Raw genomic sequence first — 17,309 nt, 5'->3', positions numbered from 1 at the left:
GCTCAAGCTTGTCCAACCCACACCCCAGGGACATGTAGGTTGAACATGAGGCCCAGGATGGTTTTGAACGCAGCTCAACACAAATTTGTAAATTTTCTAAAAACATGGTGAGATTTCTTTGTGACATTTTTTTAAGTTCATCAGCTTTCATTAGTGTTAGTGTATTTTAAGTGTGGCCCAAGACAATTCTTCTTCCAGTGTGGCCCAGGGAAGCCAAAAGATTGAACACCCCTGCTAATAGGCTTTTTTGATTAGCATTTGGTTATAGGTGGTCTTAGTGTAAGAAAATGGAGGAAATATTAGGCATGAATGAAGACGTAAAACGATGCCATATAGAAGCATGACATGAGTTTATGGTAATCTGAATGTGACCTGCACAATTTAAGTCTTCCAGATAGAGTATTAGGTCATCAGCAACAAACTACAAAACTACAACAGTGTTTCATTCAACTTTCTTTTCTCTAAAGAGACGAGTCTCAAATTGCAGACTCTATGTCTAGATTTCATCTTTTGAGGCTGTGCCTGCCATATAAAGTTCTTCCATTAAAATCTGTTAAATAGACATGTACTTGCTCTTCTCTGGAAACTTTCCAAATGTTCTATGCTTCTCAAGTTTACTAACACAGTTTACAAGGTCTTCCAAAGACCTATTAAATGTATATTGCATGCCTAACTGATGAAGTTGTGCCCATGAAGGAGATGATATATGCAAAGGTCCTATGATCATGCTGTGGAAAAAGTTGGTTATTTTTTATTTATTCTGAATCAACAGGTGAGTTTGGTACACCATACTCTTCATACTCTTTTTTTTTTTTTTTTTTTTTTTTGAGACAGGGTCTCGCTTTGTTGCCCAGGCTGGAGTGGCAGTGGCACAATCATGGATCACTGCAGCCTCAACCTGCCTGGGTGATCCTCCCATCTCAGCCTCCTGAGTAGCTGGGACTATAGGCACACACCACCACTCCTGGCTAATTTTTTCTGTATTTTTTAAAATTATACTTTAAGTTCCAGGGTACATGTGCACAACGTGCAGGTTTGCTACATATGTATACATGTGCCATGTTGGTGTGCCGCACCGATTAACTCATCATTTACATGAGGTATATCTCCTAATGCTTAGAGACAGGGTTTTGCCGTGTTGCTCAGGCTGGTCTCCAACTTCTGGGCTCAAGCGATCTGCCCACTTCAGCCTCCCAAAGTGCGGGGATTACAGGCGGGAGCCACCACACCTGGCCAGCATACTCCTTTTTAAATAACTTTGATTATGCTTTAGATAAATTTCCTTTTTGAGGGTATGAAGAAAATCTTCATGTGCTAAAATATTTTAGAAGTCAGCAGAAACTGCAATTGAAATACGATAAATGAACAGTAAAACTAAAAATGGAATGTTTCTCGGGCGTGGTGGCTCACACCTGTAATCCTAGCACTTTTGGCAGGCCAAGGCGGGCGGATCATGAGGTCAGGAGATCGAGACTATCCTGGCTTAACACGGTGAAACCTCGTCTCTACTAGAAAAAAAAAAAACACAAAAAATTAGCTGGACGTGGTGGCGGGCGCCTGTAGTCCCAGCTACTCGGGAGGCTGAGGCAGGAGAATGGCGTGAACCCGGGAGGCGGAGCTTGCACTGAGCCGAGACCACACCACTGCACTCCAGCCTGGGTGACAGAGCGAGACTCCGTCTCAAAAAAAAAAAAAAAAAAAAAAAAGTAGAATGTTTCCCCTAAAGTGTAAAATCCTTCAAGTCTCTGAAGCATAGTAAAACGAGCTATTCTCCATTATTGCTTTTGTTTTGCTTTGTCTTTCTTAGAATGACTACAAAAAACTGTCAATGCAGTGCAAAGACTTTGTTGTTGGACTCCTTGATCTGTGCAGAAACACTGAAGAAGTCGAGGCCATTCTGAATGGGGATGTTGAAATGCTCCAGAGTGGTGATCACGGTCGCCCAAATCTCAGCCGTTTAAAACTTGCCATTAAATATGAAGTAAAAAAAGTAAGGTCAGGCATGAAGCCTATTTACATTATTTTGGTTCTTGTTAGTGCTAAATAAGGATAAAGGGTTGATATTTTTAGATTGAGCTGGGATTTACTTTTTTCTTTCTTTCTTTCTTTTTTTTTGAGACGGAGTCTGGTTCTGTTGCCCAGGCTGGAGGGCAGTGGTGCGATCTTGGCTCACTTCAAGCTCCGCCTTCTGGGTTCACACCATTCTCCTGCCTCAGCCTCCTGAGTAGCTGGGACTACAGGCGCCCACCACCGTGCCCAGCTGATTTTTTGTATTTTTAGTAAAGACAGGGTTTCACTACGTTGCCTAGGCTGGTCTCCAACTCCTGACCTCCTGATCCGCCCAGCTCGGCCTCCCAAAGTGCTGGAATTACAGGCATGAGCCACAGCTCCCGGCCGGGATTTTCTAACTAACAGTTGCACTAGGCAGATTCTCTAACAAATCATAAGCATCTACACTAGTTGTGAGGCACTTTACCTACACTAAATGCCAGTCGTCTTTAAAATCTAGACATATTTATGTAGAACCTTACAGGGATTGCCACTTTCTTTGACTGGGCTAATGATATAACAATGACTTTGTGAATCCAAATTCTAAAACATTTGTTATAAGACAGGAACATCATTATTTGAGACTCAAGTCCATTTTCCCATTTCTTGCTGTTTTCCAATAATGCCTTCAATTCCTTCTGTGTTGTATTAGACTTTCCACCAGCTGCATTTTTATTTGTGAAATATTTTTAGTCTCTGTCTTCAAGCATTGGTCCCAATCTCTGCTCTCTTAGATTATGTGAGGTATCTTTTAAAAAGCTGGCCGGCCACAGTGGCTCATGCCTGTAATCCCAGCACTTTGGGAGGCCAAGGCAAGTGGGTCACTTGACGTCAGGAGTTGGAGACCAGCCTAGGCAACGTAGTGAAACCCCATCTCTACTAAAACTACAAAAATTAGCTGGGTGTAGTGGCGTGCACCTGTAGCCTCAGCTACTAGGGAGGCTGAGGTGGGAGGATCACTTGAACACTGGAGGCAGAGGTTGCAGTGAGCCAAGATCATGTCACTTGCACTCCAGGCTGGGTGACAGAGTGAGACTCTGTCTCAAAATAAATAGACAGATAGATAGATAGATAGATAGATAGATAGATAGATAGATAAGCTTTTAAAGGTAGGTTTTTCTAATAAAAGTAACATATGCTTATGGTAAGTTTTCAAATAGTATAAACATGTCTCCTCCCAATTTTTCCAGTTCTGAATGGAGAATAATGAACCATTGTTATGTTTCTATACACAAATTTCTTTCTTGGACAACTTTACATAACAGTCAATAAATGTCCACTTTATCTTTTTAAAGGTTGTATTATTATCTCATTATATTCACATCTGTTTGCTATTTAGGGATGTTTATTATAATTTTCAGATTTTTGTTATTAGATTTTTATTTATTTTTTATACAGTAAACATTTGTTCATAAAGCTTGCTTACTTGCATGACTTTTACTTGTAAACAAAAATTCTTAGATGTGGAATTAATATGTCAATTTTTATTTTTAGGTTTCCAAACATTTGCTAGGTTTCCCTTCAAAAATGATGTACCAGTTTCCATAAACACCAACAGTGTGTGACAGGACTTATTTCTTCCACCCACAGTGGGTGTTATCCAACTTGACCATTCTGAGTAGATAAACATTCTGTCTTGTTTTAGACTTAACTCCATTTTCTACCTACCTCTCAAACTATCTTTGAGGTTAATCACCCTTAAGAGTCACTTATAGTTCTTTCATATAACCCACCCTTTGTCATATTTTATATTAATATTAAATATTGTAACTTTTTAATATCTTTACCAATTTTTATTTTGGGATATTGCTTTTTGTATATTAAATAACTGCCAGATGTATGTTCCAATTGTAAAAATAAATACACGAGAATTTAAAGATTCCCTCAAAAAATAAATATTGAAAATTTAAGTCTTCTTAATTGAAAGAGTTTTTGGCACAAGAATAAAAGGAGAGATCAATAGAATAAAATAGGCAGTCCAGAAACAGACCCATATACAAATGGGAATTTAGTATTAACTGTGTGACATTGTAGGTCAATGCAGGAAAGGTGGTATTTTTTAAAAAGTATTTAGGCAACTGAGTTAATATGATCTCTTTCTAGATGAAAAAACTATATAATCATAAAAGCTGTACATAAAAAGTAGATTAATCTTTTTATAATATTCCATTAAAATTTTTTCTGTGCTTTGAAAGAAAGCTTGTTTGTTATAAAGGAAAAGCTTGATAAATTGAAATCTTCAAGTTTATGTAAAACATATTAGAACCTTTTCCCATTTGCTTGTTGCCTGTTAATTTGATGTTTTATGTTTGTTCTTTAATTCTAACAATATATTTCATTGGAAAGCATGGAACTATTAGAACACATGAAAATCATTTATGCTGAATCTTTCTTTAATCAAACTTAAATGTTTTGTCACTTCCCTGTTAGTTTGTAGCTCATCCAAACTGCCAACAGCAACTTCTCTCCATTTGGTATGAGAATCTTTCTGGTTTACGACAGCAGACAATGGCGGTCAAATTCCTTGTGGTCCTTGCTGTTGCCATTGGACTGCCCTTCCTGGCTCTCATTTACTGGTTTGCTCCATGTAGCAAGGTATGTATGTGAAGCCTACACCTCTGTTATCTAATAGAAGAATGTCTTAAGTGGGGAAAAACTTACCTTCAAAGTGAAAATTTAAGGAATTATAGTTGAGTTTCAGTAATCTTTATTGTTTTTAATATTACAAAATAACTCCTGTTTGGGCTTAAATAATTTTCTTGCTTTTATTATCATAAGATAATACATGTTTGCTATAGGAAACAAAAAAATGGAAAAGATAAAATTCACCTGTAATATCACCACTGTTAATGTGTGAAAGGAAAGTTAGTAACTATATTAGTTTATTTCCTTTTACTCTTTTCTCTATGTACTTCCATGCATATACTTTTATATTTCTTAATGAGGTCATAGTACCATTGAGCACATATTTCAAATGACATCCTAAAAGATGAAAACTTTTTCTGTTTCTCCTCTGGAAAAAAGTGAGATGAAAGTTTTGTCTTGTATTTATTTTAGCTAATATGACCAGATAAATCTTAAATCAAAGGCAGTCATGTAAATACTAGTGTAATCCTTGTTTCAGTAAAGAATCTATCTATCTATCTATCTATCTATCTATCTATCTATCTATCTATCTATCTATCTATCTATCTATATTAGGGACTAAGTACACCAGAGCCTGAGAGCAAAAATAGCCTATTTTCTTAGCAAAAGCTATCTACCCATGCTTTGGTAAAAATGCTATGTTCAGATGGATCTAGCCTTTCTTTAGCATGACAGGATAGGTTTGAGAAATATTGACCTATCATTCTGTTAACAAGTGGAGAAATTTATGTCCTGCATTGCTAACAAGCCTATTCTTCATGTTTTTGAAGCCACATTTCTGGATCTGTTGAACTCTGAGAAGCAGATTGAAATAATTCTGAAGCTTAGTGGCTAAATGTCTGCTGGACCATCTATTAATGTGCTATGTAGAAAGAACTATCAGTTGGGTTACTTCCAGTGCTTACACATGGGCATGATTCATTTTCAAACATCTGTAATATGTGGGCGCAAACACAAACAACACCATTACTAACATACTGTTTTCTAATTACTTTGTCATATTTTTGGTGTTTTAGCCATATAAGGACCGTTCAAAATGACTCATGCTAGAAAGCTTGTGCAAAGCCTTTTAGACAGTGGAAACATCCTAATTATTTCTAGTGATGATGATAGGAACTACAGGAAACTGGACGTTTTTCTCATGAGAGTAAAATCCATCATCATAGACATTTGCCCCTTAAAATATATAAGGCCAAAATTTGGTATCTTAGATACATAAAATATAAATGAAGAACATAAAATGAAAATAGTGCGATTTACTAGAAATGACATCTATGGTACAGATTTTCATCTAGAAAGTTGAAATTTTTCCCCTTTTTACTAGAAATGACAGATTTTGCCTGGAAAAATAATGTGTGTACATGGACATGGAGTGTGGAATGATAGACACCGGAGACTTAGAAAAGTGGGGGCTCAGAACAGGAACAGGTGGCGACACATTATTTAATGGGTACAGTGCATATTATTTGAGTGACTGGTAAACTAAAAGCCAGGACTTCACTACTATGCAGTATATTTGTGTAACAAAATTGCACTGGTACCCCTTAAATTTAGACAAATACATTTCTAAATGTATTTCCCTAGAACATGAGTTATATCTATGTAGGTAGTCTCTTTGTTCTTCTTCTCCTTATATTTCCTGAGTCATCTGAGATTTAAAACAATTAAAATAGGGGGAGTTTTTGAATTATCCCTGTTCTCATTCTGTGACCAGTTAAATTATAATCTCTTTCCTAAACCGAATAATTTTCCTTTTCCATAACCAGTGTGTTCGAAAGCATAATGTATTCCAGAGTGTCTGGTGCTTTGACACAGACTATTTTTGGCAGTCCTTAGAGTTACATATCTCTTAAATTTTGATTGAATTCTAATTAAACTGATTTCCTTTACTATTTCTTCTTCCCTGGCCATATTTCTTTCTGGCATCTGTTTTCCATCCTCGTTTATGAACATTGAGGCAAATAATCAAATTAAAAGGACATTGTCAAGGTATTTTTTTCTCCTATCCAATACCTATTTTACTGTTTTTATCCTTTGAGGCATGATGATAAAATCTATTTTATAGTTTTCCATTTGTAATGAACATAAATATGCTTTACAGGCCACAGGATTTTTTTGTGGGAGGAGATTGCTTCAGCTAAATTGGTGCTTTTATTCCAAATATATTTTTAAAATTTTGGATTTTCCAATATATCTGTGAACATCAATAAGATCAAATTTCAGGCCTATGCAATGTGACTGAGTCCCCATTTCTGTTTAAAGTTGGTTTTGCTATAGGAAACAAAAGTTTATTTTATTTTTTCCCCTTTCTGAAATCCCTTTGGTTTTTACTTGCCCTCTTCCTTCTACTGTAATGCAAACATCACTTGTTTTTGTTCATTACAATAAGAATAGTCACACTGCAATTACAAATCATTTTAGTTTAAGCTAGTCTCAACCTTTTTCATTTCTATGTGGTGTTGAGTAGCTAGGTATTTAGTCATCAATAAACACCTAAAAAGACTCTGACATATAATATTTAAAGACAACTATTTATTTCAATGCTTATCTTCAGTAATTTTCCAAGTACATCAGTTGTTCAATTTCTTCATCTAGCTCTCGTCCTTTACAATTATTTTTTGGAAATTTGTGTATATCCCAGAGTATATAGATGGCAAATCTTACTAAAAAGGGTAACTCACTTCAATTCCTAAAGTCTAGTGAGAGATGCCAAAATCTCCCTCAGTTTAAAGAGAAATATAATTCTCAACTTTTGTAAGAAAAATAAAGGCTATGAGGTTTCAAACATGCCCATTTTAGTTTCTAGGCAACCAGCTTTTTGTTTGATTGTTAAAACAAAACAAAACAAGAAAACACCAACAAACAAACCTAAAAATACCCTAAGACTTTTAGTAAGCAGAAGAAGATGCCTGGATTGATACTCCCTTTAGAATAAAATAAAGGAAGAGTAATATTATCTAAAGGTCAGTAGGCCAGTGGAGGAAGAAGGGAAGCCAGGTAGGGGCCAGGCACACAGATCAGACACCTTGCCTTGAAAACTGAAGATTGACTTTAGAGGTGTTCGGGACAGTTAAACTAAGGTTCCAGAGTTTTCAGATATCAATAATGTAGATAGCTTTATTTCAACTCCATTTTATGTCCCCAACCTCATGTTTTCTATTTATGTTATTTATTTGGTTCTATTTTAACTTATGCTCTACTGTATGATGTCCTTGAAAGCTGCTGCTTATTCTTCCTGTAACCAGGCAGGTGATAAATAACATTTTCATGAATTTCACTAACAGTCATTGCCTCTAATCCCAGTTTTCCCCAAACAGTCAAATAAATTGAGAATTAAAAAAAAATAGTTTAGGATTTATAATGGATTTTCCCATGAGAAAGATATGGATTCCTGCAATAAGTTTAATACACAGTTAAATCATACATAAAACATTATAGAATTAAAATTTTATGTATAACACATCATGGAAATATAACATTGATGTTTATTTTTAACTTTATATTTAAAAAGAAAAATAGCAAAAGACAATAGGCAGAAGAAAATCAAACTTAATTTTTCTACCATTTGTTTTTAATTTTGCCATCATTTGATTACTTGAGAGTTAGATTTTAAAAGGATCTAAAAAAAAACCAAAAAAATTTAAATCAATTCCATAGGTGATTGTATCTAAGCATTTTTTTACAGCAAATTTTTACAAAGTAACTTTGAATTGGCTCTGCAATCCTAGAATCTATTGGCTTAAAACTCTCTGTGTGTCTATGTGTCTATGTCTATTCTTTGGCCCTCTGTAACTGTGGGTTCTGCATCTGTAGATTTAACAAACCACAGATTGAAAACATTTGAAAACAACTGTGTCTGTGCTGAACAGGTAGAGACTTCTTTTGGCATTATTCGATGAACAGGATATTGAATATTCTCAACACAAAGAAATGATAGATATTTGAGATGATGGCTACGCTAATTACCCTGCTCTAATCACTATATGTTGTATGTATTGACACATCACTGTGTACCCCCCATAAATATGTACAAATATATGTCAATTTAAAAATGTATCTTATAACAAAAATTTACATACCATTTACATGATAATACATATTATAAGTAATCTCAGTATTAAAGTATATGGGAAGATATGCCTAGGTTATTTGTAAATATTATGATTTTATATCAGGAACGTGAGTAGCCTTAGAGTTTAGTATCCATGGAAGGACCTGGAACCAATCCCTCATGGATACCTAGGGACAACTGTGCGCGCGCACACACACACACACACACACACACACACACACACACACACACAGAGCATGAGAGAGAGAGAGAGATACAATACAATATCTCCTGTTTCTGGCCTAACATTTAGAATGTCAAGATAATGTCATCTAACTTTTATTATTTTGAAAACCATATAGACAAATAAAGGTATGGAAATAGAGAACACCAATTGTGTTCCTTCCATGATAGCATTTATCTTTTCTGAGTCTTAAAAGATAATTCCTAATAATTTACATATGTAGGCCCATTGATGAGAAAGTATGAAATTATTCTGTAAACCAAATAGAAGTATTAAGTTAGGAACAAGAATGCCTGGGTCCAAGTTCCAGCTCTACCACTTATGAAATATGTGACCTTGAACAAGTTTCTTGATCTCACTTCCTCAGTTTCTTCATCCAAAGTGGGCATTTGAGGGCATCTACCCTTTTGAATTGTTGTAATGAATACAAGTTAACAGTGTAAAGCACTTAAAAGAGTGCTAACTAAGTGTTGGTTGCATTTTATTAGTTTGTAAAGTTTTCTGTGGTAATAAACTCATTTGAAAAGCTGTTGAAAGCTATGGACCACCTCCTAAAGGGCGGGGGAAACTGCACACACAGTTTGAGTTTCGTTCATTTCAGAGGATGTCCAGACCCCTTAGTCATATCCTAGATCCTCACTCTGCCTAGGTGAAGATCTGTACATCTCAGACAGAAATGAATCTTACACTATAAAAGGCACACTAGCTTTTATTGTCCCCATATTTCATACAAAGAATCTGGTTTTCACATAATTTAGGAAATGTGCTCATTGTCACTCAGCTAATAAGGGAATGAAACTGGAACCTGAACCTAAAATGTTGAACATCAAATCCAGTGTCCTTCCAGGACATTGTTCCAGTACACTATAGGAACTGCCCTGCTGCCCTGTCCTGAGCTGGGAGTTCTCTTCTTGGTACTCATGACTTTTACTGCATTTACAAGATCACCAAAATAGCAACATCCACTCAGGCCTCAATTGCATGCCTGTCAATGAAGTATATGTGAGGACACCCACCAAGGTTCTATACCTTGCAAAGTAGACTCAGTTTCATATTTTCATTGCCACTTCCTCAATACCTCAGGCCCACTAAATTAGTTGCTTTATATGAATAATGCTGACATTATTATGCGCCATATTTTGTCAACAATATTGTATATTTTAAGAATCTAAATATCCTTTATTAGTAAAATACATGTAGTTATTAATCAAGAACATCAGCACATGTAGGTAAGGAATGTGAACAAAATTTTATAACAGCATAAAGATATTACTCTATCACGAATTGCATAAATATAAACAATTATCTCAGGAGATCACTGGAATATGCAGATGTTTATTCTTGCATGTATGTATGTGTGTTTTGCAAAGTGTACAAAACAAAGTTAAGATTTTCTTTTGGTGTGTGTTGTGGCAGATGGGGAAGATAATGCGTGGACCATTCATGAAGTTTGTAGCACACGCAGCCTCCTTCACCATTTTTCTGGGACTGCTTGTCATGAATGCAGCTGACAGATTTGAAGGCACAAAACTCCTTCCTAATGAAACCAGCACAGATAATGCAAAACAGCTGTTCAGGATGAAAACATCCTGCTTCTCATGGATGGAGATGCTCATTATATCCTGGGTAATAGGTAAAGACTGATTTTCTGTCATGTTTTCTTTTTGCAGTCTTAGTTGGACTGAATGACACTGATTCTTTCACACATCAGTTATACAAATGTATGCAGCATGATACAATGCACCACACATCATAATTTTCTTTGTGTTCTTAAAGTACAGTTCCTTGGGTTCATTATCAGTGCCATAGTCTTCTCACATGCTGTGCGCTTTTTGCATTTCCAAGGAAAACCCAGGAAGAAAACCAACAGGATATTATCAATCACACCCCTCCAGTGACACAAAGCTATTATACCATTCATATTTCAAGAGAGAGCTGTGATTTCAAGCTTAAATACAACCACAATTTTACATTGAGATTTGACAGGAATTGAAGCTGATAGACACTTGCATTTATTGAACATTTATTATGTGCCAAGAATTATTCCAAGCACTTTATATACATCAAATCACATCATTTCTCTGCACCTCAGTTTTCTAATCTATAATGTATAATCACATCTGTTTTATAGGATTTATCTAAGGATCAAGTAACTTTCTTTAGGACTCCTGGGTGGTAAGTGGAAGAGAAGGAATATGGTCTTAGTTGCTATACTATTTGTCTTAAGAATCAATTGTACATGTAGCTTGCCATTAAATATAATAAAAACAAAGATATTTCAATTAGATATTTATGAATAAATAAATCCAGTGACTGTTAAGTGCCTTTGTTAAGTAATGAAGACACTAAAGTGAATGAGACATAGTCCCTGTGCTCAAGGAAGTTAAGTCTGGGAGGCAGGTCAGTAAGTAAATCAATAATTAAAATTCAATGTGACAAATGCTATCATTGAGGAGTTATTGAGATATTATGAAAATACACAGATTGGGCATCTAAATCTGAGGTGGGCTGTGAAGTGGAAGGGGCAAGAAGCCCTTCCTGGACAGTACCTTCAATTCGATACTTTGAGGATATGAGAATATTAACCAGACCTGTTTGGGGGACAAGGATACTACAAGGCACAGGAACATTAGAGATGTGAGACTATGGCAACACCTGGCACACTTGGAATATGATGAGTTAGGCAGAGAAGGAGTCAAGATGCATTTATGGATGTGAGTGATGGGAGATAAGGGTGGAGAAATGGCTAGATGCTTTTCAGCAATTGGTGATCTGATCTGATCTGATCATGTTTTAGAAAGGTCACAGTGGTTGTGAAATAGAGGGTGGCTTAAAAGAGTCCAGAGGCTGAGACTCAATGGAAGTGCTCCCTGCGAGGAGAATGAGGCCTGGAACTCAAGAGATAGGGGAAAGGACTTAAGAGCACCCTAATAGGTAAACCCCAAACAACTTGGTGATTATTGCACCTCAGAAGGGAGAGCTGTGGATTCTGCCTTAGATCAGTAGGTAGTGACTACAGTCTCTCAGAGGGAGAATACAGAAGGAAGATCATGCCTGGGACTGGATGAATGAAAAGCCGATAAAGTGTAGGTTATGACTGACTTTGAAGTGCCCATGGAATTTCAAAGTGGAAATGTCCATCCAGTAATATAAAGTATGACCCCTGGGAGTATTTGGGTTTTGAATAAAGTTCTAGCAATCCTCAATTCCAGATGGTACTTAAGGCCCTGACTATGCATAAAATTACCTCGGGTTAACATAAGTAAGATGTAAAGAAAATTAGGCTCAGGGGTTTTCATATAAATCCTTTAATAATCCATAGACTTCTCCATTTCCCCCATAACATCCCATCTCCCTGTCTAGGGACCTGGAGAAGCATTGTCAGTTTTGTGTCACTTCTAAGGCAGGACATGTCTTCTTGGTTTCATGCTGGAGCTTGATGAGATGATCAATCAAAATATTAAGCATTTTTCAAGTTACCATAGGAATATTTTAAATGTAATTCAATAGCATTTGAGTTATTCAAAACTTTCAAATCACTTCATTTCCTGAATATGTTTTAGGGAAAAATATGGATAGTGGCATAAAATGTGAATTGTATCACCAAAGTAATGATAAATCTTGGACACAGAAGATGGCTTTGATTTTATTCTAATTCTTTTCTAATTTAATTGATGAGGCTATAAAAAGGAATTATATTTCACTTCTAATGTCTGATTTAAAATAAGAATAAACAGTCACTTGTGCATGGCCTTTATCTTGTTAAACTAAAAGCCCATGTCTCATAGTTTATTTTTTATGTGTTAGTATATGTAAGGTAAATAATACAGTACTTGGCACGATGGACATGTTCAAGAAATTTCAGAAAATTATAATTATTATTCAACTTTTCACTAAGCGTTTATATGTCACTTTTACATAGGAGTGCTATTTCCTATTAGGCAAAACATGACTGTTTTAGGACAAGATGAAACTTTGAAAAATTAAATTTTCTATAAGGGGTAAATAATTTTAAAAATTAAATTTTATATAGAGGGGTATGAGGAGAATGATGTATGGCAAAGAATAAATTGAACATATTTTACATATAAAATACATATAAACTTGAGAGCACCCTAAAAGGTAAACCCCAAACAACTTGGTGATTACTGCACATCAGAAGGGAGGAGCTGTGAGTTCTGCCTTGGATCAGTAGGTAGTGACTACAGTCTCTAAGAGGGAGGATACAGAAGGAAGATCATGCCTGGGACTGGAGGAATGAAAAGCTTTGAAAACAACTAGACTGCATGAGTTTAGTGAGTTATGTTTTATATAACATGTTCATTTTATTCTTTGCCATAAATTATTCTCCTCATACTAGTCTTAGTTTTATTTATTTTTTATTTTATTTTGAAACGGAGTTTCACACTAGCTGCCCAGGCTGGAGTGCAATGGCGCGATCTCGGCTCACCGCAGACTCCGCCTCCCGGGTTCAAGCAACTCTCCTGCCTCAGCCTCCCAAGTAGCTGGGACTACAGGCATGCGCCACCACACCTGGCTAATTTTGTATTTTTAATAAAGACGAGGTTTCTCCATATTGGTCCAGCTGGTCTGGAACTCCCAACCTCAGGTGATCCACTCACCTCAGCCTCCCAAAATGCTGGGATTACCGGCGTGAGCCACCGTGCCCGGCCGTCTGAGTTTTATTTTAAACTTTATATATATTTTTTCCTTTTTCACTTAGAAACCTAACACAGGAATATTAAATGAGGCTTTAATCAAAAGCATTTTCCTTATAACTTTTGTCCCACCAGTCTTTGCATTTGACTTCAGAGACTAGCTAACAGTGTTTATTTAAAGGGAAAATAATGAACAACTCAGGACAGCTGATGCTTTTGTAGCATATGTTAGATTCCTGGTTCAGTTTCTGACATGGGTATTTTTTTAAAAGTTATTCCTGAAAGAAAGTTGTTGCACTTTCTGGAAATATTAATAAGAAGTGCCTACTTAGATGAGGTGTTGGGTGTGTTATGTGGGCTTGAGGTAGAGGACAACACTGTTAGTCACAAAGCGGATTTATCTAATGTTTAGTTGACAGAAAGTTGAAAGGCTAAATGATAAAACTGATGTGTCAGGAGATGTTGACAAGGCAGAACAGTGAGCTCAAATCAATGAGAGGACGTATAACAGGAACACAGGGAGGCGGACATGCTTAAAGACACTTGTGAAAAGGGCCTTAGAGCACTTGTCACTTAATGGTCAGTCCTGGGCTGACTCTTCAACAGAAGGAGAGGATGGCAGTTGAGGGCAGTAATTACCCAATGGCCAGACCACATCTGCAGGCCCTGGGTGCCCCGTGCAGCCAGTTGGCAAACTAAGGAGCATTTCAAGCACAACAGCAGTTAGGAGAGTGAGTCGTTCTCAGAACAGCACTTGAGATGCTGGGGAAGCTTACCCTAGAGGGTGAGGCATGGGGTAAGACCCAGTGGAATCTGATGCTTGTTTATTCAGAGGGCCCCATTTAGAGCAAAAAAAAGACAAAGGGAGGACTTAGAAGGAGCCTGGGCAAGTAAAGACATCTAGAAGCTTCAGTTTCATGTTTAACCTGCCTCTGCTAGAGAAAAACAGATTTAATGAGCACACAGGTAGGTTTTTTGGTTGTCTTTTGTAAAAATAAATTTGAAGACAGAGGGAGCTGACTCATTTGCTACCTCTCTAGAGGGCAAAAATAGAACCACTGCATCCACGTTGAAGGAATATTCTGAAAATTCATCAGTGGGATGAGCAGCCTTCAGAATTAGTGAAGTACCTTATCACAAGATCTGTATGAGCAGAGGCTTGATCCCTGTGAAGTCTCCTGCTTGCGGCGAGCTTGGACTTGATGCGGGATTTCAAACTCTCCTTGGCAGCTCTCAGGGGTCCTCAGGACAAATGAGACAGGAACTTTTCCTTTGAGCAGAATAGCTCACTTATTTGTTTTAGTTTTTAAGCTTCAGGAAGACATCATTTGTGTCATGAATTCTACTTCTTAAAGAGAGAAAGAGAAAAGAAGATGGAGAAGTGGGAGGAACAAGAGGAAGGGAAGTTTTGAAAACAACTAGGCTGCATGAGTTCAAATGTCCCTTTAGTCCCCATGCTTGTTACTCTGAACCATCCTCATCTCCTAGTGAGGCTGACAGGAACCCGGTGACCACATTGGGGGAAAAAAACGGCCGTATTTCCTGTCACAAATTTGATCCCCCAGATTTTATATTAATTCAATCCTAGTCCCCTTTTAACTTGAAACAACTCAAAATAAGTAATGAAGTCTTCTCTTAAATCCATATCTTCTATGTTGCACTGAATAGTGGCTTTAAGAAAAGGCACATGATGTGCTCTTGGAGATTAGAGATGGGGTGTTTCCTTAATCCCCACAGGGCTCTGCAGCTATTCCTATAGCAGGTTCTGTGATTGACATTTAGGACCAGTGTGAGAATTTGAGGCAGGTGGTTGCTGAGAGTAAGAGGAAAAGATTAATTTCAACTCGAGGCTGTGAAGGACTTCTTGATGGAGACAAGTTTTGATCTGTTGTTGGCGTTTGGGTTGTATTTCTCCTGATGGCTCCAGAAGGAGACAGGATGTCAGAGTAGAGTATCTTAATAGGGATAAAGCAACTTCTTTTTAATTAAAAAAGTGGAATTCTTCAAATTAAGAAAAAAATACGTGTGCCAATCGTGGAAAATTTTAAATAGTAAGCACTCAGTAAATGTTAGTCATAATTTTTTCCAAGTGCCAGACACTGAGCTGTGTATTTCACATGAACTATTTTATTTAAGGCTCATAACAATCCAGTGAAGCAGGAATGAACCAATATCATTCTCATTTGACAACCTGAGTTTTAGATAGTTTAAATACCTTATCAAAGACTTCATAACTGACAAATGGAAGAACAAATTCTCAAATCCATGGTAGCCTGTGTAGCTAAATTCCTCAAATCCAGTGTTCCTAAATACTTCACTAAAATTTTGAAGAAATAGGCAGTACTATTAATAATTAATAAGTACAGAAAAAGGCAACTACTATTAATAAGTTCCTGTCATCCCATCTAGGCTTTCACTGTGCTGGTTTTAAATATAAACCATACATCATACATAACATTTTACACATTTTTAATTAGCATTACAATATAAAGATGTTTGCAACATATGTTAGTCCAGGTCCTCCAAGAAGCAGGCACAAAGATTAAATGTTCAACGGGTTTATTAAGGGAAATGGAAATTTTATTAAGGAACATTTCTTGTGAGAGGAAATGGCGAGAAAGCTGAGAAAGGTCTCAAAGGCTCTCAGGCAGGGATATAAGTCAAACCCCAAGGGACAGAGAGAAGGCAGGAAGGTTGAGTAGAAGCATCCTAGATCTTTACACAGTCTAAGGAAAGCTTGGCAAGGCTGTCATGAAATCCTTGAGCCAAAGTCAGCCATCAGAAGAGTCCCATGTCTCCCAAGAAGAGGTACCCTCAGTAATTGGCTGAGAGCAGCCCGGGGGAGACATGGCCTTGGTAAAAAATGGCAGTGGTTTTCAGAAGACAGTAGGTGAGACCTGTGACCAATCAAATTCCTATAGTTGGATGTCACTGAGGCACATTCTCATGGTCACTGTCCCATGGTAATTAATAAAATATCACATTAAATGGCTTCATAATACTCCATCTGTGGAAGTCCCACTTTCATTTTACTTCTATTTCGAGTGTGTGGGTGTGTTTGGGTTATTATAAAGTATCCTACAATAATCATCTTTTAAATATATTTTCATGTGTGGAATGAATTGATCAGTAGGACATTTGTTATTTTAAGGTGTTCAATGAACTTTGTCAAATTGCTTTTAGGCATGCACCGATATTTCTGGACTATGATATTTGTGAGGATATGGGAATTATGGTGGGACGGCAGGCTGGGGCCAAATTCTGAAGGGTTTTGTAATGTCAGGCTGAGACCTTTCAAACATATTTTGTTTTATAGAACAGCTAAGACTGAATGCAACTGAATTGATATTTTAACCCCTTTCTGATACAGGCATGATATGGGCTGAATGTAAAGAAATTTGGACTCAAGGCCCCAAGGAATATTTGTTTGAGTTGTGGAATATGCTTGATTTTGGTATGTTAGCAATTTTTGCAGCATCATTCATTGCGAGATTCATGGCATTTTGGCATGCTTCCAAAGCCCAGAGCATCATTGACGCAAATGATACTTTGAAGGACTTGACGAAAGTAACATTGGGAGACAATGTGAAATACTACAATTTGGGTGAGTTTACAGTACAGTCAATATAAATAAAAACGCAGAATTTTCTTGTAAAACACA

General features: G+C 36.8%; 1 protein-coding gene across 1 annotated transcript in view; it reads left to right on the top strand.

Moving 5' to 3' along the window:
- TRPC6 (transient receptor potential cation channel subfamily C member 6) overlaps positions 1-17,309 on the top strand; it is a 146,065-nt gene that overhangs the window by 101,652 nt on the left and 27,104 nt on the right. The window contains exons 4-7 of the mRNA XM_010358883.2: positions 1,808-1,990; positions 4,480-4,644; positions 10,407-10,623; positions 17,019-17,252. Of these exons, the coding sequence (XP_010357185.1) occupies positions 1,808-1,990; positions 4,480-4,644; positions 10,407-10,623; positions 17,019-17,252 (799 nt within the window). The remainder of the gene's footprint in view (positions 1-1,807; positions 1,991-4,479; positions 4,645-10,406; positions 10,624-17,018; positions 17,253-17,309) is intronic.

This window comes from Rhinopithecus roxellana, chromosome 15 (genome assembly GCF_007565055.1).
Source record: "Rhinopithecus roxellana isolate Shanxi Qingling chromosome 15, ASM756505v1, whole genome shotgun sequence".
Lineage (NCBI taxonomy): Eukaryota > Metazoa > Chordata > Mammalia > Primates > Cercopithecidae > Rhinopithecus > Rhinopithecus roxellana.
This window is presented reverse-complemented; position numbering and strand designations above follow the sequence as displayed.